Here is a 27,403-nt window from a genome sequence, read left to right as displayed (position 1 = left end):
ACAGAGACTGAGACACTCAAACACACAAGGGGGTGAGGCTGTGCAGAGCAAAACAAACAAGCTGCAAAGAGTGGACAAACCTTGGTTCTTCTGGCATCCAGTAGCTGAACAGCATGGGAAATGAAAGAAAAACGAAGCAAAAATCAACACAAAGAAAAGTCCAGTGCAAGCAAAGGATATTTAACAGAAAGAACTTAATCAACACAAAGTACCTTCACAGAGAAAAAAAAAGAAAAAGGAAAAACAGTTTCTTACTGCAGCAAAGACCCATAAGCTACACAGAATTTATAGCACTGATGCTTGATAAATGCGATTTTTTTTAAAAAAATGAGGTTTATTCCACCTTTTATCTTCCTAAATCTCATTGACCCAAGAACCCAATATCTTGGTTGTATTACCATGGAGGAAAGCACAACACTCCAGAAGTACCCACATGTCATTCCAGGTCACCATGTTAACCCAAACCAGAGTGAAAGTGCCAGAGAAACAAAAGAGTTACCACTTGTGAGAAAATAAACCCTTGCATGAAGACAGGTGGTGAGTTCAGCAACACTTTCCCAACAGGGGCAACCCCCAGGCTGATCAGAGCAGGCAGCCATCAGCTGAAGGCATTTCTGTCCTAGGAGGAAACCAAGGAGCTTCCAAAACACAGTTACTCATCCATTCACCAAACACATTCTCCCCATGCAGACCAGACACAATGCTAAGTATGGGAATCAAGATGGACATAAGGCATAGGTCCTGCCTGAAGGGAACTCACAGTATTGTAAGGCATAGATAACACTATGCCTAAGTTACATAAATACTGGAGCAGTCCACGCTGGGAAATCCTTCTGAATTCCCACAGCTGACACCCAGAGGAGTTGAGATTTTTCTGAGTGTGGGCTGTACCCAGAAACTAGCACCTAGTAATGCATTAACTAAACTCTTTGTTGGTATCCACTTCAACTTTCCATTTAGGATCATCCAATGAGAAATTCCTAGAGCACAAGGAACAACTACTCTCTCTCATTTGTGTGCCACAGCATCTCCCAGGGTACTGAATGCAGAGTAAGAGACTGGTTTGTATTTAATGATGGTGATTATAAATTTTTAAAAATATAACTCACCCCTGTCAAAATTACTATAAAGTAAAATTAAAATTCAGTGCTTTTTAGTATAGCTACAAAGTTCTAATCATAATTCACATAATCATAATATCACATAATCTAATCAAAGTTCACAATCATAAACACAATAAATTTTAAAACATTTCATCACCCCCAAAAGAAACCCTGTACCCTTTACAATTCACCCCCCCCCATCTTCCTCCCTACCCTCAGGCCCTAGCAACCACTAGTTTACTTTCTGTCTCTATGGATTTGCCTATTCTGGACATTCCACACCAACGGAATCATGCAATAAGTGGTTTCTTTCACTTAGCATGTTTTCAAGGTTAATCCATGTTGTAGCATGGATCAGTATTTCACTCATTTTATAGATGAATATTATTCCATTATAGGGACCTACCACATTGTATTTATCCATTCAGCAGTGGATTCATACACAAATACTCAGAGCACCATTATCCATAATAGTCAAAAAGTGGAAACAAAATGTATGTGTCAGTCAACCGATGAATGAGTAAATAAAATGTGGTACATGCATATAATGGAGTATTATTTAGCCATACAAAGCAATGAAGTACTGATACATACTGCAACATGGTTGAATCTTAAAAACACTATGCCATGTGAAAGAAGCCAGTTACAAAAGAACGCATGTTATACGATTACACAGGAAATATCCAGAATAAGCAAATCCATTGACAGAAAATAAATTGGTGATTGCTGGGTGGGGTTGGGGGGAATACAGGATGACTACTAAAGGGTATGGTAGTCATCCTTCCATCCCTCATTAGGGGGATGATGAAAATGTTCTGGAATTAGACAGTCATGTTGGTTGCACAACTTTGTGAATATACCAAAAACCAGTGAATTTTACATGTTAGACGGTGAATTGCATGGTACATAAATTATATCTCAATAAAGCTGTCAAAAAAATTCATGAGGTGGGATTGTAAGGTAATGTGACCTTCCTCCACCACCCCCCATCCCTAAACCACACCAAAGTTCATAGGAGTATCAACCGTCTTCATTGATGTGGCAGCTGCCAAGCCTCTTGGGACTGTGCAACTGTCTTCAAGTCATTTAAACATTCTTGACAACGGCAAATCTTTGTCCTTTGAAAGTGGCTTGGATTTCTGAGACGATCCAAGTTTATTTGGAGACAAACACGATGAATCTGGATGATCAGACTACAAATCACCTTTTCTGAGAGTGACCAAAAATAAGATTGGATTTTTTATGTAGTTAATAAACTACTAGCCCGAAGGGAATCTCCCCCTCCCCCCAAAAAATTGCCGAAGTGCTTTGAGCAAAGACAGCAACATTGGAAGATAACTCTGTTAAGGCGGCTGCCCGCTTGGATGGGCAAGTTGCCTAGTGCCCTGATCTTTTGTTTCCAAACCCGCAAAATGGGACTAATCATAATGCCTACCTCACAGAGTGCCTGTGAGGAATAACTAAGATAAAGCATCGAGTGCCAGGTTTGAGAGTGAAGGGAAGGAGTAAGTTCAGTAGAAAGAAAGAAAGAGAAGCAGAAAAGAAGAATGAGAAGGAGGGCTTCCCTGGTGGCGCAGTGGTTAAGAATCTGCCTGCCAATGCCAGGGTTCGAGCCCTGGTTGGGAAAGATCCCACATGCCACAGAGCAACCCAGCCCGTGCGCCACAACTACTGAGCCTGTGACCTAGAGCCCGTGAGCCACAACTACTGAAACCCGCGCAGCTAGAGCCCATGTTCCGCAACAAGAGAAGCCACCGCAATGAGAAGCCTGCGCACCGCAATGAAGAGTAGCCCCCACTTACCACAACTAGAGAAAGCCATGCACAGCAACGAAGACCCAGCACAGCCTAAGACAAATAAATTTTAAAAAAGAAAAAGAAGGAGAGAGAAAAAGAAAAAGGAGAGGAACGGAAGGAAAAAAAATCAATTTATCCATTCAATGTGCATTTACCCAGTGTCTTCCTCATACTGATGTAATTTTAGAAAAAAAGAAAAGAAAGGAAAAGAAGTGGTCCATGCTCCCAATCCATGTGGACAAGTAAACCAAAAGTAGCAATACGACATAAGTCATAGCCAGGTGGCTAGAAATGCAGAGAAGGTGTAACCCAGGCTAGAGACGTGTAAGAAAATACCCCCCCAAACCAACAGCTACCACTGAGCTATATCTTGAAGAATAAATGAGTCAACTTCGTGAAAAAAGATGGAAAGAGTACAGAAAGTACAAAAGCCTAGAGGCAAAGACAGACTAGATCTATTAATGAACAGTAATAGCAAAAATATGTAGAGTGCTTCCACACTCCAGGCCCAGTTCTAAGCATTTTTAATCTTCACAACCACCCAGTGAAACAGCCACTGTTATGAACTGCATTTAACAAATGAGAACATGAACACACAAAGTGGTTAAGTAACCTGTACTGTTACCCAGCTAGGTAAGTGGCACAGCCAGGTGTTCATCCAGAAAGTCTGACCCCAACACCCCTGCATGAACCACTACATAACCTGACCTCTAAATTGGTATAAATACTTCAGGATGGCTGAAAAAAAGAATAGGGAGGTGGGCAGGAGTGGTGAGAGCAGACAGGCAGGCAATTATGACAGTTATAGCAATTCTCAAAATTAAAAATTAGCCATCCTAACCAACCTATTCTTCAGAGGTTGTCATGATGGATACTTCCAGTTTGTACATTAAGAAATTTTATTTTCCAGATAATCATTTTATTAGTCACTGAATGACTTCAGCATGACCAAACACAATCTGATAATCAACCTAAAATTTAGTGTTCAAAAATTTCTCAAACCCATATGTCATTTAGTTTTCATTCTCTTTTAAGATATTTAAATTAAGCAGGAATCTCCTTGTTCCTAAAAAGGGATTCTTGAGCAAAATTAATGTGCCTTATAGAACACTGATCATCCTTCTGCTTCAGAGGATGGGGAGAGATTTTAAAACACTCTTTTTCTCTCTCTCTCTCTTGCTCTCTCTCCTCCCCCCCGCACCCCGCCCCCCGCTCCCCGCTCCCCGCTCCCCGCTCCCCGCTTCACGCTTCATTGTCTTACTTTTTTTTTTTTGCGGTATGAGGGCCTCTCTCACTGTTGTGGCCTCTCCCGTTGCGGAGCACAGGCTCTGGACGCGCAGGCTCAGCGGCCATGGCTCACCGGCCCAGCCACTCCGCAGCATGTGGGATCTTCCCGGACCAGGGCACGAACCCGTGTCCCCTGCATCGGCAGGCGGACTCTCAACCACTGCGCCACCAGGGAAGCCCCATTGTCTTACTTTTAAGAGTTAACTCAATCAAGTTTCAAAAATTATTTACCAGATACTCATCTCTAGTTGAATACTTAACATAGACAATTTCAATTTTAAAATATAATAAACAGTACTTTCAATAAATAACCCACTGAAAATAATATTCTGTGTCTGTTTCCTTATTTGTAAAAGTGAAAGTAGTAATTCCTACTGCATAAGGTTATTTTAAGGATTAAGTGAGTTAATACATATAAAGCTCTAGAAAGTACTAGGTAGACAGAAATCAATTATATCAATCAAGATAGGCTAGAGTATGCTGTGACAACAGCATAAAAACCCACATTCTGAAAGATGAAACCCACCTGACATGCTGATGGCATGGAATCGAAATTCTTAGAGCTCACAGAGGCCTTAAAGATTAGCTTGTTAACTTCATATTACAAATGAGAAAAATCAGATCCACACAGGTTATATGACAGGTCCAAGAGCACACAAACACACTGTTAAAGCCAGACTCTTTCTGGGATCTTGGACTCCATCCTGGTATGTATTCTAATGACCCTAAGAGTAGACCAAAAGGAGTGGCTCTCTACTTTGACAACTTAGGAAATAGCAGTGGTGTCTCATATGGATGAGAGAGAACCTAAATCATTTCCTATCTCTCATTAGGATAAGAGAGAACCTAAATCATTTCCCGTCTGCATTACTGGTCCCATCAAATAGTTAAATAGCATGGGACACTCCAAGGATAATTTACTGAGCCCTCCTTTCTAAGTCCTTGCAATTAGTAATAGCTACTGAGTAGCTATTAGAAGACAAGTTCAGTTTTTAAAAATTCTCTCTAAACGATCAAGATACAACAGTACAAGTGAAAACTCTGGCAAAGCCAAAGCACTTTCTCTAAGGGTCAAATGATTTTTAACAATTTTTTTTTTTAAAGATGCACAGGTTTCAATCTCCCCGCTTCCTTGATTATTCAATTCCTTGGTATTGAATCTTCTCCCACTTCTCAACCATGAAAGCACATTTCTTTTAAGGCAGCCACTTAAACTTAACTGGATCAATAATCAAGAGCATTTATTTCAGTTTGTTACCTACATTAGGTACCTACAAACCCGCAACTGGCAAGGATGTGTCCAGGAGCCATCTCTTTGGAATCTCCCAGTCATCACTGTGGTCTCAACTTCCCAAAGCCTCAACCACTCCTTCTGTTGCTTGCATTCCACTGTATATTAGGAGAGAGAAGCCCTTCCAATATCCACCTGCATCGGAAGGGGACATCACCAGGTGATCCAACCTCATGCCTGGGTCCCAACCAAAATTCTACCCACCTGGCACTTATGGCACAAGTGAAACAGGTGCCAAAACAGCTAATTCCCTTCAAGCACAAAAGTGAGTCTATGGTTGGATGAATATTCAGAAAGCTTTTTACTCCCCAGCCTGATTGTGGGATCATTCTCCAGTTGTCCTCAAACAATCAAAGCTGAAAAGGCAAACTCCCTTATCCACAGCTGACCACTGAGGACACGACAGAAGAAAGCAAAAGCAGCTGTGACAACAGGCATCGAGGCTCCTCTCTGCAGTCACTGTTAGGAGTGAAAACAGAACGCATCATCTTTATCCTGATACCTGGCCTTTAACCCAGTTCTTTTTCATCTTTTCCCCCCACAATTAATTACATACTTTGAACTCTGTCCTGGAAAAGGCTTAACCTCATCTCCAGTCCACGAAAGGAAAAAAGTTTAGAATCATTGCTCTGTCTGTTAAACACAGTTAAACAGAATGGGAGCTAAAAAGATGAGTCCGTCCAATTGATTCCAAGTCTCAGAAAATAAAGGAGGTCATAAGGACTTCTGTTTCTGGTGTTATGGCAGGCTAATTTTCTGATAGGACCTCCTAGTACTCAATAGTCCGATAAAGGCAAATGTATCTTTCAAAGCATTGCTGTGCTCACAAAAAAGCAAGGGAAACCTCCAAGAAAGAAAGAGAGAGAAAGTGAGCACCCCAAGGGCAGATTCTGGGCCAGATCTGTATCATACCCGTTACTCTAGAACATAATAGGTACCCAATAAACAGCGAGTAAAATATGGATAGGAAGATGAAGACCAGAAAGCAAACTGTGCACCCAAAGGTCAGCACAGGGAAACAATGTGAGGAAGAACAGCTTCCATTCTTTGCTTTGCTGTTGTTAGCCTGGGGGTGGATGGAGAGTTGCGGAGGAGGGGAGAGTAGGAAGAGTATCCTTGGCCTCAGATTACTCTGTCCTGTTCTCTCCCCCCAAACTCAAAATTCCACACGTCCACCAGCCCACTCATCTGACAATACTGCTCCAAAGCTGCCAGAACTATGTCCACTTCACAAGAGAATAAACTGAACTGGCTTAAGGGATTCTACTGCAATCACATCGTTAGCAAACATGGTCCAGGATCTAAAATAGACATTTCCTCCAGGCAATTCTAAAGTCTCTCCTGCTCTAAAAAAACTATAGAACTTCATTTTACACAACTCTTATAGGCTTCCATAGCCACTTAATTTTGAAAAAAGGAGAACAATGAAAATATAAGAAACTAAGCCATACTTGAGTTTATATGGAAAAGGGGGGGGAATATACTTTGCTTTAGCCAACGTTTAGGAGACTGACTTCCAATAGCAACTGGAGTCAGAATCTAATCCAGATATCAGAATGTCTAAAACACAAAAAAAGATAAATAGAATGAAAATATAATTATATATGTATGATGTGCATGGAACACACAATTATTTAAGTAGGGACTAGCCAGATGTTTAGAATCTACTGTGTCTTATCCCCAAACATGGAAAATATGAGTTCCTGGCAGATTTGAAAAAATGTGTGACCTTAAGCTCTTTTCCACACTATGGGGAAAAAACAAAAAATGATAAAGTTTTGTACTACAAAGCAGTTTAGGGTTTCATTGCTATGAAAACTGTCTCTGAGCTTGATAAAAATATGAATTGGCTTATATCCAGAAGTCTTGAACTTTTTAAAAATAAATCCATACTCCTTCTCAAGCAAGGGCTTAACATACTCTTTCAAAGAAAAGAGAATCTCTTTGCAGACAACTTGGCCTGCTCTACTTCTCCTATGACTTTATTTTCCTATTTATCATTTTCCAGCTTGTCTCAAATCAAATATTAAGGGCAGGTTCTCTGATTCCTTTTTCCATAATCCTGCGTGCAGGATGTGCAGCATTCCTCGCAGCTTCAACCCTTCCACGGGCTGTGTCATGTGTGTGAAAAGACACACAGCAGGCATTGGCTAAAAACATGTGGCCCCAGTGGACTGTTCAAGAGTTGCTCTGCTGAGAAAAGTATTAAAAATGAATATGTAAACATATGGTCTAGGCTTTCTCCTTCAAGGAAGAATAGGCACATAGCTAATAGAGAATACTGATAAGTGATTTTTTTAAAGCACCAAAGCACCAGTATCCTGGGATCCTCACACAGATGCACTATCCATGATAACTGCAGAATCCACTTTGGTTGATAATATGTGACATTTTGCCAAAATTCATAACACTAAGAACAGTATACATACGAAAGCCCTCTTGGCAGTTGCTTTTGTAAGCAAGAAGGAGTTCTGGTTTTCATTACAGACCAATACTATAAGGTGGCACAGTATTAGAATACTGTACTGAGCTGAGAGTTAAGGACTTAAGTTCTAATTCCAGCTTTGCTACTAACCAATTACATGATCTGGATAAAATCACCAAACTTGTCTGAGCTTCCAAGAGCCGTGGTGATGAGCAGGGTTTTGAATCCTGTAGCTACCTATGACAGCCTATGTCACCTTGGACAAATTATTTAAGACTGTGAGCATCAAATTATTCAACCATAAACAGGAAATAATCATAACTAACTTACAGGATGTGCACAAAACCAACATGAGATGCTCATCAAAGTGAACAAGTTCCCATAAAGCATGAAGCACAGGGCCTGGCACATAATGAGTGCTCAATAAATGTTCACTGCTATCACTGCTGTTGAGACAGTGGTGGTGGCTAGAGGGCCAGAATTAAAATGTGTCTCCTTACTCCTCTCATTGAAAAACAAATAAACATAAATTTTTGACCATCAAATACATGCAACAGTGGGAAACAAAATGCTAAGTACTCTGGCATTTTTTAAATAAGGGAAAACAGAAAACAGCTGTTTTAAGACCAACTCAGAGATGGATAGAACTGATTTCCTATTAACTTGTCTATAAATAACTCTTTAAGAGGCTCTAGGGAATACCAACCATTTGTTTTGAAGGTCAGGGTTCTTTCCCTACTATTATCTAGTAATATATAAGCAGCTAAAAGACAGTGGCATCCCATGATGTTGGACACTGCTCAACCTGTTACAGGTTAAAAAAAGATACAATTTAAGAAATATTGATGTTTTTAAAATGTGTCTAGAGAAGCAACCCCAAACATGCAATCATAAAAATGATGGTTAAAATTGGAACTTTTCCAATTATTAATAGCCACAGCCACATGCAGTTAGTGGATAGTTCTTTCATTTTAATTGCTTAGCAAATCTTCAGTGTAAATGACATTTTAAAATCTTTACTGCAATTTCCTTCCCCATCACCTCTTCTTCACCCCCCAACATGTTCACTTAACAAAACTGCTTACCACCTAAGTATTTCTAAAAAAAGTAAGAGGACCTAAATTAATATCATTGCAAATAGCTGGGTGGCAAGCATTGAACTACTAATTTTTCCCTACTCTGACCACATGGTTTGCTCAGTCAAACTCTAATCCTTGTTATTCAACTTTTCATGAGGAGAGATTCTTCCTAAGTACTCTCCTGCTTCTCTCTGCTTCTTGAGTGACTCCACCCCTGGGAAGGGGGGATAACTGACCTCCATGCTACTCAAAATGTGACCCTTGGACCAGCAACATCAGCATCACCTGGGATCTTGTAAGAAAGGTGGAATCTCTGGGGGTGGTGGTGTGATGAATTGGGAGATTGGGATTTACATGTATACACTGATGTGTATAAAATGGATGACTAATAAGAACCTGCTGTATAAAAAAAATAAATAAAAGAAAAAAATAAAGCAACATGACTGCTAAAAAAAAAAAAAAGAAAGGTGGAATCTCAGGTCTCACTCAGACCTGCAGAATCAGAATCTGCATTTTAACAAGACTACCAGGTAATCTGTAGGCACATAAAGGTTTGAGAAGTACTTCTCTGGACTTCAAGAAGAAGTTTCAGCTCTATTATTGCTTTAAGAAATTTTTGGTAATTGAAAGGTGGGGAAGGAAAACATCATGAAAATAGTACTGTAGTACAGTCCTAAGGAGAACACTGAAAAGTCAGTTTGTGTGATTAATAAAAACTGAGTAAACTATGAGTAGTGCCCCTTAATACAAAACAATACTAGATAAAATAGACAAAGAGGGTCATTCGTTCATTCATTCATTCAACCTTAATTGAACTATGTGCTCTCTGACAGGCATATATACTAAGTTTCCTTTCCAAGTCCTTAAAAATGTGTTCATTTATCTATTTCATATTTATTGACTACATCTCAGACACCGTGTTAGCTGCTTGTTCTAGATGTTAGTAAAATATAGACCTTCCTGCTCAAAGGGTCACAGTATTTGTGGGAAAAAACAAAAAAAATGAACAATCTGTGTCTCAAATAGCTTTGTACTTCCCAAAGAGAACACACCTCGTAGGTACCATAAATGTATGTCTTACGTTAAAAAAAAAAAAGAAAGAAAGAAAGCCTACCAGGTTAAATATAAATAAATATACTTATTATTATATACATAATATCTATTTTATTATATATAAAATATATGTTACAAATATTATACAGTATATGATTATACATTATTATATATGCTGTTTATTTTTAAATGATATATAATATCTGAATTTTAATTCTATACCATTATTTTTGTTATTGTTATTTAAAAGTCAATCTGAGGGAACCTTTAAAGACTCATATAAAATGCCAAGTACTAGGCTTTACATTCAACTATTTTATTCATTTTTACTTTTAAGTAGCATATCCATGCTACCGTGCTCTCGGTGGAATTTTAAGTGACTGCGAAAACCATGAGGAGTCTGAGATGAACCTTATTTTACAACTGTAACTTGAACAGTATATAGGGAAAACGTGAATATACTGGGTCCTAAGTAGCCTAATCACTTAAACTCCCTAAGTTTTTCCATTTTATTAAAAGGCCTACATCTTCATTTCTTTCTCTGGTGTAAAGGTAAGATTACTACTGTATCCACACAATGTCTATGATCTTTAATATTTTATATACATATATACATTTTATATTATAACAGAGAGAATGAATATATCATATCCCATAAATAAAAATATGGCCAACATACCATAGGAAAGTAAAATGAAGAGACAAAAAAAAATAGAAGAAAAGACATCAAAATGATCATTGCTGGGGGAGAGGGGAATAAAGACAGACTACTAAAGGGTATGGGATTTTGGGGGGAGCTGATGAAAATGTTTTAAGTGAATACAGTAAAAATCACTAGATTGTACACTATTTTAAAGGGTGAATTTTTATGATACATGAGTTATATCTTAATAAAACTGCTAAAAATGACAGCAGGTGGGAGCATTATGGATGCCTTCTGCAAATATTTTTTCCAAGAATAATTTTTGAATGCCTACTGCTATAGATTGAATGTTTAGGTCCCCCCAAAATTCTTATGTCAAAACCTAATCCGCAATGTGATGGTACTTGGGGAGGTGGGGCCTTTAGGAGGTGATCACGTCTTCAGAGTAGAGACCTCATGAATGGGAATGCTGTCCTTATAAAAGAGGTCTGAGAGAGCTCCCCTGCTCCTTCTACCTTGTGAGGGTACAGTGAGAAAACAGCTGCCCACGAACTAGGAAGTAGGCCCTCACTAGACACCAAATCTGCCAGCACCTTGATCTTGGACTTCCCAGATTCCAGAACTGTAAGAAATAAATGTTTGCTGTTTATCAGCCAACTGGGCTATGGCATTTTTTTTTTTTTGCAGCATGAATGAAACTAAGACACCTGCCATGTGCTCATCACTGCTAGATTAGTTAATATTCTTTGAGTTCCAAGCAACAGAAACTGATCTGGCCTACCTTAAGCCAAAGAAGAGAATGTATGAGAAAGATATCAGGGTATCTCCCTGAATCAAAACAGCAATTGTGAAGACAAAACCCAGGCAAAGAAACAAGCAGGACACAACAGGAAGCTATGCAAGAAGCTGTGACCTGGTTTCAACAATTCTTTGCTCCAAATTGTAAATACCCAGGACAGAAGACAAAATGGTCCTGGCATGGGCCAGGTGTCCGCCATGAATCAATCAGTTGTGGCAGGTGACACTGCTCATCAGGAGCTACTCAAAAGAGAAGGATATTTGTTTAAAGGTGGGCAGAGACCCCAAGAAGAATCTATCAATACTACAATTGCTGTTATAATTAAAGAAGCAAAATATGAATAACATAATAGTGCTATGGTTATGTTTATTCAGGGCAAGGAATTCCTAAACGGCATTATATACAAGACTTGGTTGATCTCCATGGTACAAACATAACCATGCCAATTCAAGCTCCTGACATCCAACAACAGACATGAGTTAACAGACCAGAAAACTTAAAGAGAATTATAGAATTCTGGGAGGAAATAAAGGAATAATTAATTTGACAGTGAAAGTCCTAAATATTTGATTGAGAATAATACTCCCAATTAATAACCCTGTCTTTAATGTCAAACAGTTTGGGGTCAATCTACAGCTTGGGCACTCACTAGCTGTGGGGTCAATTGGATCACTCACTAGCTACAGGGTCTGTGGGACCCTAACAGGTTACTTCTGTTCTCTAGATTTCACTTTCTATCTCTTTTAAAAGCTCCTAATAATACAAACATCTCACAAAACCATGATAAGGTTAAACAGATAATGCATATTAGATACTTAGCAAGTCCCACTCCAGTCCACAGGAAGCCATCATTTTTAAAAGCCGTCGTTATGAATATACAAACCCAAAAGGTAATGGAAAGAAACAATAGTAGAGTGGGGTGGGGGTGTGAAATTATGTTTGGCTGTGTCATACACAAATAAAACCTTTAACCCAGAGGAAATTTTTGGCTTGGCCACTTCAGATGCTAACCTTTCAATATCAAATAAAATACTTTGAAAGAATAACCCTAGATTTTTCTACAAGCTGGTATATGCATTTCAAAAAGACAGCAAATATTTAACAACAGAATCACTGAAGATTAGTGATGAAAGGGATCAGAAAAATAATTATTTTTGCTTCATTTTATAGGAGGATAAACTAAGGCCCAAAGAGAGGAACCACTCCTCACCCAAAGTCACAGCAGAGATGGCAGCACTGCTAGCTGTAAAGCCCAGACACCAAACTCACAGCACATTGTTTTGTCCTGGTCTTTCCCACATAGCCCCATGCACCAGTCTTATTTGGTCACCAAACTACAGAAGGATCCCATTACCACATAATCAGTGTCAGGGCATGTGCAACAGCTGCCACGAGCCAGATTTCCACACTGGAGTTAAACATGTTTGGCCCAGACACATCCCTTCCACCGCATACCACCGACGGTGCAGCTGCTGTAACCACACTCCATACCCCAGTGACTCCAGGACTTCAGGAGTTGGAACAGATGATTAATTCCAACCAAGATGAAATAACTCTTCTCTCTGAAAGGACTTCTTAAAGAATACCTTTAGAGTATTTGAAAAGATTTAGCATTCTTCCAGCTGAGAGCTTCAGGACTTTAAAAAGTGTTTAGAGGAATTTCCCCCCCCAAAAAAATGTGAGATAAATGTCAAGAATGAAGGGGCCACTTAGGAACCTGGAAAATATAATGATAAGTCACAGGAGATCCATGTTATCATTGAGAAAGCCAAAGCAAAAACCAGAAAGAAGGAAGGGTTCTTTTACAGATACCATCACTGGAAGAATATGTTATATGGCTGAGAAATAAGATCCCTCAATACCAATCCTGAATAATATCAATTTGAGGTTATTTTTATTTTATCTGGATAATTCTATACGTATTATTAATAACAAAAGTTTTCCTTAGCAAAAACTCAGAAACCCATGTAAGCACATTCATGAGCATATGGATACATTTCATATGCTTTAAAAGCCCTTCTCAAATATTTAAACCAGTGAAAGTGAATAGAAGTTTCTCCAAAAGGATAGTAAAAATTATTTTTAAACAAGGACTTGCAAAGTACTTTTTTCATCCCTGGATATTTATTTTGTTTTATAATTCATCTGAGACTTTTAAAGTTGGGAAGGGAGGAAAATGGCTTTAAATTTGAGTCTGGAACAGAGCTAACCTGTCAAGTCCAACAGGGATATAAAGAAAGTGTGTCTAACAGTGCAGACACTGCCGGTGCCCTGAACAAAAGCATTATTGAATGGAAGAAGAATTTAAATTGAAGCAAGTCCGAATGTAAAACCTTAGTAACTCCAAGTCCTACTGCCGTTTTTCCTAATAAGATCAACTATTAGTTCTGGGTTACATAAATTTCAACATACCAGAGCCCTCAGCAAGTTACAGGGAGGCCAATGGCTCTCTTGAATCCATGCATCTGCACATTATTTAAAATGCATGATTGTCTCTCTCACCATCATTTGAGTCCTTAGCTGTGGAGCAGAAAAAGGCTGCTGTATAAAACCAATGAAGACGGGGGCCTATGAAATGAGTGGAACTTTTTGCTGTATCTTTAAAGGTTTTGTTTCTTTAGTTTAAAAATCCAAAGGGAAATAAGAGTGGAAAGAATTGCAGGCATTATGGTTTTAGAAAGGAGGAAAAAATAAACATAGGATGAGTTTACAGTGTCTGCAAAGAGACTCCTCACTTATTCCTTTAAATAAGCTTTTAAGTCACCTTTTAAAGGGGCAAGGAAAATTCTGTTATTAGAGGAGTTACTGAAATCTAGTGTGGATTTCAGTTAAGTGCCCGAGTCCTGGACTCAAGCGAGAACTGGATTTACCACTGTTTATGTCTATACTGTTTAATCTCTGGCAAATAATTTGCCCTCAGTTTCTTCCACTGTAAAATGAGGATGATACACTTGTAGTTGTGAATAATTTTATATATGTAAATGTATATATATATACTTATATCTATATATGGCTATATATATAGCTTAGTACAGTTTATGAATTCAATAAACAACCTCTCTTCATGTTACAATTACTATGAATAGGGAAAAACACCATTTTGCTAGAAAAACACCATCTTTAAAGGTTATTTAGCATTTCATTCAATAAACTCTAGGCAAGATAACATTTATTTACTTCCTCAGAAAGAAGTCTTTTCTTTTTTTTTGAAAGAAGCTTTTTTAAGGATGCTAACACAATCTCCCATCAAATCCGCTATCTGTCTTCCTTCATTTGAGTCCAGTCAGAGAGTCTGTGGTCATTAATTTCTGCCACAACCACTCCCAGGCAACATTCACTCAACTCACGTTTACTGAGCATTGATTAAGTGTGATAAGCACTATGCTAAGGCACTGAGGATACAAGGTCAGATAAAGCACGAGACGTTGTCCTTGGCCTTGAGAAGCTCTTAGTCAAGAGAAAGTGACAAATGTGTAGACCAATAATCAGGACAGAAAGGGATGTGAGCATAAGGGACCATATACAAAGTGCTGAGGCAGCACAGTGGAAGGAGGCATCGATCTGGTTTGGGCACAAGAAACTCCACAGAAGATGTGAACTTTGAGTGGGGACTAAGAACAAAGGACAATTTTCTAGAGGCAAAAAGGGAAGGTACTACAGGCAGGATAAAGGACATGACTAAAGTCTGGAAGTGTGGAAAAACCAGGGCATGTTGGGTAGGAAAAGAATACACCATCAAGAGTGGCAGGAGGTAGCTACAAAGGTGGCAGTGCTCATCAATAAAGGACTCAAATGTCATGAAAAGGATGTGAACTTCAGAAAGTGATGTAAATACTGTTTAATACTGCATGTTACAAACCACGCTTATGAATGGATTCTAAGAGGTCCATGAATTTCATAAAAATTTGAAATTTCTTTGTTTTAATTTTAATGATAATAAAAATAAAATTATCTAAAATTAAGACACAACTTTTATCTGTGCTGACAATTTGTGTTTCATTCATTCATTCAAAATATATCTACTGAACATCTAATATGTGCCAGGCACAATACTAGGCATTGGAGATATAACAATGAGCAAAAGAGACAAGTACCTGACCTCATGGAACTTGGAATCTAAAAAGGGGAGACATTCAGTAAACAAATAGAAGTATAGCATATCAGGAAACAGTGCTGATAATCCTAACCCTAACCCTAACCGATAAATAAAACATGAAAGTGGTAAGAGGGTATTAATTTCATGCAGGATAGACAAGTAGTCAGTCATACTTCCTCACCAATGTGACATATGAGTAAAGATATTTGAAAGATATCTTCAGAAAATAAGATTTATTTTCCCCACGGTTGTCACATTCTCAAGGGTCTACAAGAACTTATTTTATTTTTACTTTAAAAGGGACACATATACTAAAGTTTGGGGGAGACATATGGGTGGATATTTTACAGTTGGAAGACAGCGTGAAAGGAAGATTAGAGGAAGAGAGAACAATGAGGGAGGTATTGGAATAATCCAAGTTACAGGACAGGTAACTATAAACACCAGGAAAAGCTAGAGAAAAAACAAAATCAAACGAAAATACAAAAATACCTCTTTGCATGCATAGATGACCATGCATGAAACTAAGAGAAATCCTTGGAAGCCAAAAACAAAAAGGAAAATTAAAACTCAGATTAGTGAAAGGAGCTGAGGGTTTGTCTGTCAAGGGCTCAAGGCAGGGGCAGAGAGAGTGAGCTTGATTTAACAGCCTTAGAAGCATGCCAGAACAGGCTCTGGGCAAGTTAAAGCTGAGACCCCCTCCATAAATCTGAATCTGTGAAATGGTAGATGACAGCCTGAATTCTGGACTCAGGACAAGATAAAACTAGTTTCTCCAAGGGTCTACCTTCATGTGAATATGGGGCTCACTTTCCAGTGCCTAAAGTGGAGAAACAAATATAAAAACGATCCCAAGGTGACACCTGCAAAAATAAATGCTCTGGAAGTACAGTCTTTCAACCCAGATCATGCAGAATCTCAAAGAGCAAATGTATTCAAAGAAAGAATGACTAAAAATTTTCTAAAATTCATTAAAGATTGAGGGAAGCAAAAATATATCCAAACAAGGTAAGTAAAATTAAACTCACACTCAAGTATAGCAAAGCAAAACTACAGAACATCAAGCATAAAGAGAAGGTTTTAAAAGCAACCAGAGAGAAGGAATAGATTAACTGCAAAGGAATAATGCAAGATGACAACAGACTTCAAGGAAGTAACAATATTATTTCAATAACAAAAGATTGAAACTGCTAAGAGAACACTTTCAACCTTAGAATTTTACTCCCAGTTAATCTGCCATTCAAGAATGAAGAGAAAATAAAGGTATCTTGAGACAAAAACAGTTTACCACTAACATAATCCACCTGAAATAGCAGTGTGTTATACTAGCTCATAAGAGCCAAATTTTCTGGACTCTTGAGAGTCAGTTAACAACATGTTGGTTACTTGAAATCAGCCATGGTGGGAGTATTTACACCATGGAAAACAGCAAACACTAAAAATCAGTCTCTTTTGCCCTCAGGGAACCAGCTGTTAAACATTTACCAGCACACCATGAACGTTAAGGAACTTCTAGAATATGTACTTCAAGAAAAAAGAGGGGTGGGATAGGGAGGGTGGTAGGGAGGGAGACGCAAGAGGGAAGAGATATGGGAAAATATGTATATGTATAACTGATTCACTTTGTTGTAAAGCAGAAGCTAACACACCATTGTAAAGCAATTATACTCCAATAAAGATGTTTAAAAAAAAGAAAAAAGAAAAACCTAGAAGAAAGAATTGATATGAATGAAGGATAGGTGATCAAATAAATATGGTAAATGTTAAGCACTGATTATATAAAACAATAATAATGATGACAACTAATTTGGATGGAATCAGTAGTTTATCAATCAGGTGATCAACTTATGCTGTGGTAACAAACCCAAAATCTCTATGGCTTAAAACAGCAAATGTTTATTTCTCACTCATGCTAAATATCCTTCAGAGGTTAGCAGGACTCTGCCCATTGTAGCCTCCCAAGGACCTCATCTCAAAACCTTCTTCAACAATTGCTACAGGTCATATGGTGAACTACAGACTAGCTTTTTTTTTTTTTTTTTTTTTTGTGGTATGCGGGCCTCTCACTGTTGTGGCCTCTCCCGTTGCGGAGCACAGGCTCCGGACGCGCAGGCCTAGCGGCCATGGCTCACGGGCTTAGGTGCTCCGCGGCATGTGGGATCTTCCCGGACCAGGGCACGAACCCGTTTCTCCTGCATCGGCAGGCGGATTCTCAACCACTGCGCCACCAGGGAAGCCCCAGACTAGCTCTTGAAGCTTTCTGTTTCTCATACTTTACTGGCCAAAGATAGTCACATGGCCATGCCTAATTTCAAAGGGGACTGGAAAGTATTCAATACAACACTATCATATCCCCAGGGAGATATATAAAGAAAAACATGTAAGACTGGAGGAAAATGGTTGGTGTTGAAATGTTCCAAATTCTTCATGGACTTTTTTTAGTAAACTAAGATAAACAGGTTAACTTTAGATTTGAATTCAAGTGCACATGTTAAAATTCAAATGTAATAGTTAAAAGAATAGAGACTATAACTTCCAAATCTGTAGGAAAGGAGAATAAAGAAAATGCAAACAATCAAAAAAAAGACGAGGGGCTTCCCTGGTGGCGCAGTGGTTGAGAGCCCGCCTGCCGATGCAGGGGACACGGGTTCATGCCCCGGTCCGGGAAGATCCCACATGCCGCAGAGTGGCTAGGCCCGTGAGCCATGGCCGCTGAGCCTGCGTGTCCGGAGCCAGTGCTCTGCAACGGGAGAGGCCACAACAATGAGAGGCCCACGTACCACAAAAAAAAAAAAAGACGAAATTGCCCTAGAAAAGGAAGAGCAAATAGGAAGCACAAAATAAAACAGTGGAAATAAATCCAAATATATCAGTAATTACAATAAAGGTAAATGGAATAAACTTACCACCTAAAAGGACAGAAATCATCTTTTGGCATTTTTTAATGCTTCTATATCTGTTTATAAGCTTAAAAACAGAAAAGTTGAAAGTAAAAGGATGGATTCAGAACACAGGCATGAAATCACACAGGCATGGAAGCCACAAAACCTCAGGCAAATCACTTAAGCTGGGGGAGTGGCAGTTTCCTCACCGGCAGGATGAGTGTCACAGTGTTACACTAGTTCCACATATGAACCGTTTTACAAAGTTCACAACACTTCACAATGTTATTAGGATAAGCTGTGCATAAAGTGCTTCAAACAGGGCCTGGTTCATAGCAGCAGCCTAGCAAATGACAGCTGTCATCTTATTAATCCTACCTGCCCACACACAGTCGTGTAGTGTTTGCAAACAGGACTTCAATCACTCTTCCCATCATTATCCTCATGTACTTTTGTAATGTAACTTTGCTACTACTCCCATCAAGAAGTCCAATCTATTTCTCCAACCCCAGGGTATCTTTTGATTAACACAATTCAGAGGTGATATCTGTGAGTTCCAAGCCAAGGCCTCAAGATACCTTGCCACTTCACTTTCATCCTCTTGAGACTTTGGCTTCCAGCCAAGAAGGAATTACAGAGACAGAGTAATTTTCTCTCCTGAAACAACTAATAAACTAGACAACATATAAAACAATGGTTTCAAGAATAGTAATCCCTGACTTCCCTGGTGGTACAGTGGTTAAGAATCTGCCTGCCAATGCAGGGGACACGGGTTCGATCCCTGGTCTGGGAAGAACCCACGTGGAGCAACTAAGCCCGTGCACCACAACTGAGTCTGGACGCTAGGGCCCACGAGCCACAACTACTGAGCCCACATGCCACAACTACTGAAGCCCACGCTCCCAGAGCCTGTGCTCCACAAGAGAAGCCACCGCAATGAGAAGCCCGTGCACCAAAACGAAGAGTAGCCCCTGCTTGCTGCAACTGGAGAAAGCCCATGCACGGCAATGAAGACCCAATGGGGCCAAAAATAAATAAATAAAATTTATTTTTAAAAATACATTAAAAAATAATAGCAATCCCTGAGAGATGGGAATCAAATGAGGTGAGCACTATAACTGCCCCAGCCTACTGCCTGAAGACAATGTCCAGGCTGCAGCCAAAGAGAATCCCAGGCAAAGACCTATAGTCTCCATAGTTTGGGAGGAGTCTGGAAAGATCAAGGCAACTCAAGTTCACAGGGCAGAGAGCTGCAGAGGGTCCCCTTTGAGTATTCAGCTATTAACCATCACATGTGTGTGAATAAACTGCCTGAGGCCAGGAAAAGAACCACCCAAAAGGATAGAGGAAACCATACTTGGATGTCAGACTTTTGCCCTCTTGATATTAAGCTCAAGATACCCTCTTTAAGACTATGAGACCATGAGAAGAAAGACCCAAGCAGGGGCTTCCCTGGTGGCGCAGTGGTTAAGAATCCGCCTGACAATGCAGAGGACATGGGTTCGAGTCCTGGTCCAGGAAGACCCCACATGCTGCGGAGCAACTAAGCCTATGCTCCACAACTACAGAGCCTGTACTCTAGAGTCCGTGAGCCACAACTATGAAGCCCGTGTGCCTAGAGCCCATGCTCCGCAAAAAGAGAAGCCACCACAATGAGAAGCCCGCGCACCTCAACAAAGAGTAGCCCCCACTTGCTACAACTAGAGAAAGCCCACATGCAGCAACAAAGACCCAACACAGCCAAAATTAAATTAATTAATTAAATTTTTAAAAAAGGGCTTTCCCCGGGCTTCCCTGGTGGCGCAGTGGTTGAGTCCGCCTGCCGATGCAGGGGACACGGGTTCGTGCTCCAGTCCGGGAAGATCCCACATGCCGCGGAGCAGCCGGGCCCATGAGCCATGGCCGCTGAGCCTGTGCGTCCGGAGCCAGTGCTCTGCAACGGGAGAGGCCACAACATTTAGAGGCCCATGTACCACAAAAAAAAAAAAAAAAAAAAAACCCAACCAAAAGGCAGCACCAACCACCAGACATGTGACAGAGGCCATCTTAAACCAAAAAGCCCTGTCAAATCACCAGATGACTGCAGCTTCATGAATGACCCTAGAAGAGATCAGCAGAAGAACCACCGAGCTAAGCCCAGCCAAGTCAGGCCAAAATTAATGATCCTCAGAACTATAAGCAAATAAAAGTATTATTTTAAGTCCTCAAGTTTGGGGCTGATTTATTACAGTGCAATAGATAACTGATATAAAAGGCGCCTAAAACAATGTTGTATATACAGAAAAATGAGCAATAAATGTCCAGTAAATAGCCCATCCCTGCCTCCCACTGGCATAACCAATACCTAAGGGCAGCCAACCCCAACTACAGCAAGAGTCATAGCCTTCTTGCAGGAAATTAAAACCATTCTGGAAACACGTTCTGAATCAGAATCTGGAAATATCACAGCTCAAATGTCACATCTACTGTAAAACACTCCCAAGGTTCTGCTGATGGAAATATCCGCTTCTTCCTCTTGTTACCATGGAACACTGAAGATAGCCCTGCTCTTACACGTATGTCAGGGTAGTCTGTGGGCCTCCTATCCTCAGCATCAGCCAGCCCCAGACACAGCTAAACAGTTCACCTCTTACTTGTGGTGAGTCACTTAGCACACTTCCTGTCCCTCAACAATAACTACACTGGATGCAGCATGCTGGGCTATTTTAATCCTTGAGAAAGAGGTCAGAACACAGAGATTAAAGGATGACTAAGGAAGCAGCTCTGTGGTAGTGATGACAGAGGTAGCTGGCTTTACATTTATCAAGACCATCCCCACCCCCATGACTCACTCTACCCTGGTGGGGAGAAATACCAGATGCAGTCTCTGGAGCCAATAGTCCACAAGATAGTTCAAAACTCTAATGAGCCTTTGTGCATCTCCAAGTCAGCCTGCTTCAAAATGAGCATCTGTCTGCTGCCCTTGGTCACAGAGGAAAATGACAAGCCAGGAGTTCATGCCAATCTGAAAAGCCCAGATGAGCCATAGACACAAGAGCCTGTTGGAAAGTTAAAAATTAAAAATCACCCCAGGCCCCTGGCTACCTCTGAGACCTCATTTCCCACCACTCTCACCTTCACTGAATAGGTTACAGCTACCCCAGCCTCCTTGCTGTTCCTCAAGCATGCCAGACACACTCCTGCCTCAAAGCTGTTGCTCTCACCCTTCCCTCTGCCTGGAATGCTCTTCCACCAGATGGCTGAATGGGTCCCTCCCTCACTTTATGTAATTCCCCACTCAAGCATCATTTCCTCAGGGAGGTCATCATGAACTACCCCATCTAAATTAGGCCCCTTACATTCACCCTGACATTCTCTATTCCCTTACCCTGCTCTTTTCCCTCCTACCACATAGCAACACTAGACATTACCACCATCTATCTATCTTTAATTAGGGTGTCTATCTTCTAACTAGACATGAGCTCCGTGAGGGTAGGGATTTGACTATTTGTTAAAAACTGTACACTCAGTGCCAAAAACAGTGCCACACACTTAGTAGATGGTCGATAAATATTTGTTCCATAAATTAATTTATTAACTATATGATGTCCTCCATACATTATAAATGTATTATCAATAGTGCTGTGCGTGCCTCATGAAAATTAGATTACAAGCTCTATAAAGACAGATGCTATACTTGTCTTGCTCATTTATGGACTATATGTAAAAAGAATAACACTTAAAAAGTGCTTACTCTGCATTGAGCCTTATGCTAAGCTCTTTATATGCATTTTCTCACATCTTCAAAACAACTTTATGAAGTGAGTGTGATTACCATCCCCTTTTTACAGATGAGGAAAGTCACAGCTGAGATCTGAGTCTGACTTTGGGATCCAAGTTCTTAACCCCAATGCTACATTCCCAGGTAAGAAACAGAATGAAAGAATGACTGGATTATGAGCTAGAGATGTCCATCATGACTTGCTCTGGTCACAAACTACTCCAAGCAACTCTGTCCATCCACAGTCAAGCTCCACGTCAGTTGGCCCTGCTCCTGCCTCCCCCCAGTCCAGTGGCTAAATGGACCAAGGAATAGGCCTCTCACCCTTGGCCTGACTGGGCCATCGTATGTCTCTCAGAAAAATGGAATTGGAAACTGAGAGCCTGAGGCAGTCAATAGAGGAAGCAAAGTTGCAAAGAATTCCTCAGGAGGATATGGGGCTTTGACAAACCAAAGTCACAGGGAAGCCCAAGTTCTGAGGAAGGAAAATAAACATGGAGAAGGCTGTGGAAGGTAGATAGTAAAGAAGGAAGAATAGGGCAGGAGAGCCATAGAAATGCCCAAAGGAATAGCCAACTTAGATACCAGTAGTGCTTCAGTTTCAGCTCCAGTGAACATCTGGCTTCTTTCTCTTGAGGTAGCTTGGACAACCTCAACTTACCCAATCAACCATAGTGTAATAAATTGGCCAGGCTAAAATACAGGATGAGAAATGGCATTCTTACCCAATAGGACCCTCTCTGGAACCATGTTGAATTGCTTACTAATCCTGGACATGTAAGAGAGCTAGGAGAGTTCCAGATTTCAGATTTTTCTCCCTCCACCACTCCTGACCTTCAAGGTGACCAACTTCTGCTGTTCTTGGCTATTTCTGGCCAGAAGGAGAGCTCCTGTGGCTGTGCATAGCCAGGCTGTTCAGTAGGTTCCCTCAGCAAAGCTTGTGGGCCTCTAGTCACTCACCTCTCTTTCTTTATGCCACAGCCCTCTCGTTCTCAGGAAACAGCAGGACAGAGGCTGTGTCAGGCCATGGAGAGGCACCTGCTCCACTTCTCCTTGACTCCTTTTTCTCTGAGAACTCTCCTCACTCATGAGTCCTTTTCTCAAGGGTCCCATGACCTGTTTCTGCGATCTGGCTTTCTTTTGGTGAACCTCAGTCCACCAAACTAGGGCTGCATAGGTCTAGATTCCACTTATGTTAAGAGCTCAAGTTCTTTCCGCACAAATGTTCCATGACACCTGGGCAGCCTGGGAGCATACAAAGGGAGTGCTGCTGCCTAACTCTGCCTGCTGACCAATTCAACTCAGCCCCAGTCAAAATATCCCCTTACCCCTAGTCTTTTCATGACATTTTTTTTTCTTAGATACCATATATATGACAAAGTGAGAGAGTGGCATGGACATATATACACTACCAAACATAGGGTGGATAGCTAGTGGGAAGCAGCCGAATAGCACAGGGAGATCAGCTCGGTGGTGGTTTGTGACCACCTAGAGGGGTGGGATGAGGAGGGTGGGAGGGAGGGAGATGCAAGAGGGAAGAGATATGGGAACATATGTATATGTATAACTGATTCACTTTGTTGTAAAGCAGAAACTAACACACCATTGTAAAGCAATTATACTCCAATAAAGATGTTAATATATATATATATATATATATATATATATATATATATATATCCCCTTAGAAGACCACTTAAAGATAATGGACCCCTATTTACATTTCACTACTCTAAATACACATTCGTGCTGCCTTCTAAAGCGACAACAAATTCCCGCAAGAGAATCAAAGAAACACTAACCAGAAGGAGCCTAATTCATTCCTTCCAGTTTGCATATGATCAAACTGAGTTATAACAAGGCAAGGAGGAACCCCTCAGGCCCAAATAAGCCAAACATGAGTAAGGAGAATTCCTTTGTAGGTCTACCCTCCTCAAAGCACAATGTGGTTTAGTTCAGAAAACACTAACTGAAGGCCAATATCAACAGTGTTATACAGGAAGCTATGACCATACGAAGATGAGTAATGTCCTCTTCAAGGTAACTCAGTGGGAGCAAGATTGACCCACATATTTATGTGATAAGATAGGAATTTGTAAATGTTATACCTGAGACAGAAATAAAGTGCTACAGTAACCTCAATCGGGAGTGTAAAAAATAAATGTGACCAGAAAGGGTTCCAAGGAGAAGGTCCTCATGCTTCCAGTCTCAGCTTGACTGTTCCCTCCTCACAGAGGCTTCCATGACCTCACAGGCTGGAGTAGTGCCCTGGTTGCACAACCCCACAGCACCTTGGTGTTTCTTTCACTTCTATTACTGATTCATTTTCCGTATTTTTGTCACTAGATGCAAACTCCACAAAATCAGGAATCTCATCCTCAGTATCTACCAGAGCGCTTTACACACTACAGGTACACAGTAAAGAAACATATGTATATGTGCACGTGTGTATGTATATGTGTGTGTGTTTGTGTGTATAATGAAATGAGTAGGATATACCACTACCATATTAGAGAAAGAGAAGGTACAAATGGGAATTTTCAAAATAGCCTTTGCAAAGGCAAAGAAGAAAGGAACAGAAGAAGAAAAAAGAGGTAAAGCAGGAGGGTAAATAATAATAGCATCAAGTAACATTTACCAACCCCTTACAATAGCTCCATACATGTATTCTCTCATTTAATCCTCCCAACTGCTCTAAGAGGGAGGTAGTATTATTGGTCACGTTTTACAAACAAGGAAACTGGGGTAGAGAGAAGTCAAGTAATCACACAGCGTTATATACACCCAAGGTCACACACTGAAGAGTAAGAGCCACACTGGAACCCAATGAGTCTGATCTCAGAAGCTGAACTCTTCATCACCATCTGACACTGAATTTGAAAAAGAACAGTAGACTTTGTGAGAAGAGAGAGAAAGAAGCCCAGATTTGGTGTTTGGAAAAGTACAGGAACGTCTCCTCTGAGAGCTAGCTTCTTGAAGGATGCAGCTCCAGCCACTTGCATCCTAAAAGTAATTCAAATAAAAATGGTGGAAGAGCAGAGCAATAGACAAATCCATCGACATCAAAGCTCAGATATTTCCCTGTATCTTCCCAGTGTGCCTTCCCCTAGCTCCCCCTTGGTCACCTTCTTTTACTTTCCAATAAAAAGACATTTATGGATCCTGAAAATAATCAAAAGCAAAATATTTTTTACAAATTATAACATGGGAGGTAGACTTCTGATATTTAAAAGATTTTGTTATGAACAAAGTATAAATTCTATTTTGAGAGAAGGCTAAGGATTTATTTTTTACTCTTTTACCCTAACTTCATTTAGAACATAAATCAGAAACAAATCCAGTTATACAAAATGTCCAACGATGAAAGTCATTTGGCACAATAGGACTTTTAAAAAATAGTTTAAAGGACCTTCCAAAGCAATGACTGATTAAATAATTGTCTGGTATTTAAAGTAGGCCAATGACTTCGATGACTTTCTAGCTTTTGGTAGATTTTGAAGATCCACCATAACCTGAAGTGGATATAACTCACAGTTTTCTGTTTTTTAAAATATCCACTTTACTACCTGGTTTCCTCCAAAAGAGCCAAAGATAGGTAGCATATTCTTTTCATCCACTCCCTTTTCCTTTCAACCACACACTTGTGTTAGAAGCATCTGGTTGTAACCACAAGACAGTTATACTTTTGCTGCCAGCCATTATCATTATTCTAAATAAACTCCTTAAATGGTTGCTAACCATCTTCCTATCTCCAATCTATAAGCTGATAGGAACAAAGTAAGAAAAATATTACTCTTTTATTTATTAATTTTTGAATAAACAGTGTTATAAAAACTCCAGTGGGGGCCCAGTCTTGGCCAGCCCCCATACTTTTGTGAGTTTTACCCCAAGGAGCCCTATCAGACTTTCACAATAAAGCCAGGAGAAAAGTCCTTTTGTTCTCCCTGCAAGGAGGTTGGGGAAAGCAGTCATTATGCATTCCCAGAGCATTCTGTTCTACTTAACAAGGTCTGCCCTCAAAGTAAACTATCAATATTTTACCAGAACCTAACTGAGGGAAGGGAAATACCCAACTCCAACTTTCTCTAGCCTTCCTGTCTCTCCTAAGAGGGAAAAAGAAAATGAAACTGAGAAGCCCTAGTGAAGGTCACAGCCCAGGGGCACAGGCTCACTAGCAGACAGAGACCTAATCATAGGACTATTAAAGAACAACTTTAGACAAATTTCTAATTGCCTAAGTACTTTCACATATATTTTCTCATTTATTGCCATCCTGCAGGACAGTCAAGGAAAAGGATATTGTCCCATTTTGCAGATAAGAAGCTTAAGCTCTGGGAGGATGCTAAACACTGGTGTGGCCAGACTTTAAATCCAGCTATTTAAACCCTTTCAGTCCAGAGCAGTCTTCACTAAACCACTTATTTTCCTATATAATTTATAGATTAGAAAGTGTTCACTGAATTACTGGATCAAAACTTATAGTCCCCGGGCTTCCCTGGTGGCGCAGTGGTTGAGAGTCCGCCTGCGGATGCAGGGGACACGGGTTCGTGCCCCGGTCTGGGAGGATCCCACATGCCGCAGAGCAGCTGGGCCCGTGAGCCATGGCCGCTGGGCCTGTGCGTTCAGAGCCTGTGCTCCGCAACGGGAGAGGCCACAGCAGTGAGAGACCCACATACCACCAAAAAAAAAAAAAAAACAACAACAACAAAAAAAAAAACTTATAGTCCCCAACTTATAATACTAATACCATTTATCGAGCCCTTACTTTAGGATGGACACTGACAAGTTCTTCCCATGCATTATCTCATTTGATGCTCACTGTATTCCTTATGAGGGAGATATTTTACTGCTTGGTGCATTTTCCAGTAAAAGTCTCAGGATCATAAAGGCCCAAGATCACACATCAAGCAGGGGTAATTAAAAGGTGAGCCCTTAACCACGTGTGCTTCATTCTAATCATGGCAGGTGGCAAAGACTCCCTCCTTGAGCAAACTTTAATTAGGCTCCTCTGAGCACTCTCATCAACTAGACCTCAACTTGGCCTCTGTTCTGTCCTTGCCAGGCCTGCAAAACCCAGTCTTAGAAACAACCTGTTAAGTCAGTTTGTTCCCCCACCCTAGGTATCTGGTGATGTTCCTCATCCTCCTCCTTTGACGTCTAAGTCCGTGGCCTGCCTTTAGCAAGAATTC

General features: G+C 40.3%; 1 protein-coding gene across 10 annotated transcripts in view; it reads right to left on the bottom strand.

The window, feature by feature from the left end:
• The window catches only part of ERC2 (ELKS/RAB6-interacting/CAST family member 2), a 969,444-nt gene that overhangs the window by 801,306 nt on the left and 140,735 nt on the right, over positions 1-27,403 (bottom strand). For 8 of the 10 annotated variants that reach the window (XM_067043897.1, XM_067043898.1, XM_067043899.1 and 5 more), the window contains exon 3: positions 81-104. The exons of the other annotated variants lie outside the window; for them this stretch is intronic. In XM_067043897.1, the coding sequence (XP_066899998.1) occupies positions 81-104 (24 nt within the window). The remainder of the gene's footprint in view (positions 1-80; positions 105-27,403) is intronic. 10 annotated transcript variants of the gene reach the window in all.

Source organism: Kogia breviceps, chromosome 10 (assembly GCF_026419965.1).
Source record: "Kogia breviceps isolate mKogBre1 chromosome 10, mKogBre1 haplotype 1, whole genome shotgun sequence".
NCBI lineage: Eukaryota > Metazoa > Chordata > Mammalia > Artiodactyla > Physeteridae > Kogia > Kogia breviceps.
Note: the sequence above shows the minus strand (reverse complement) of the source record. Positions and strands in the feature narration are given on the sequence as shown.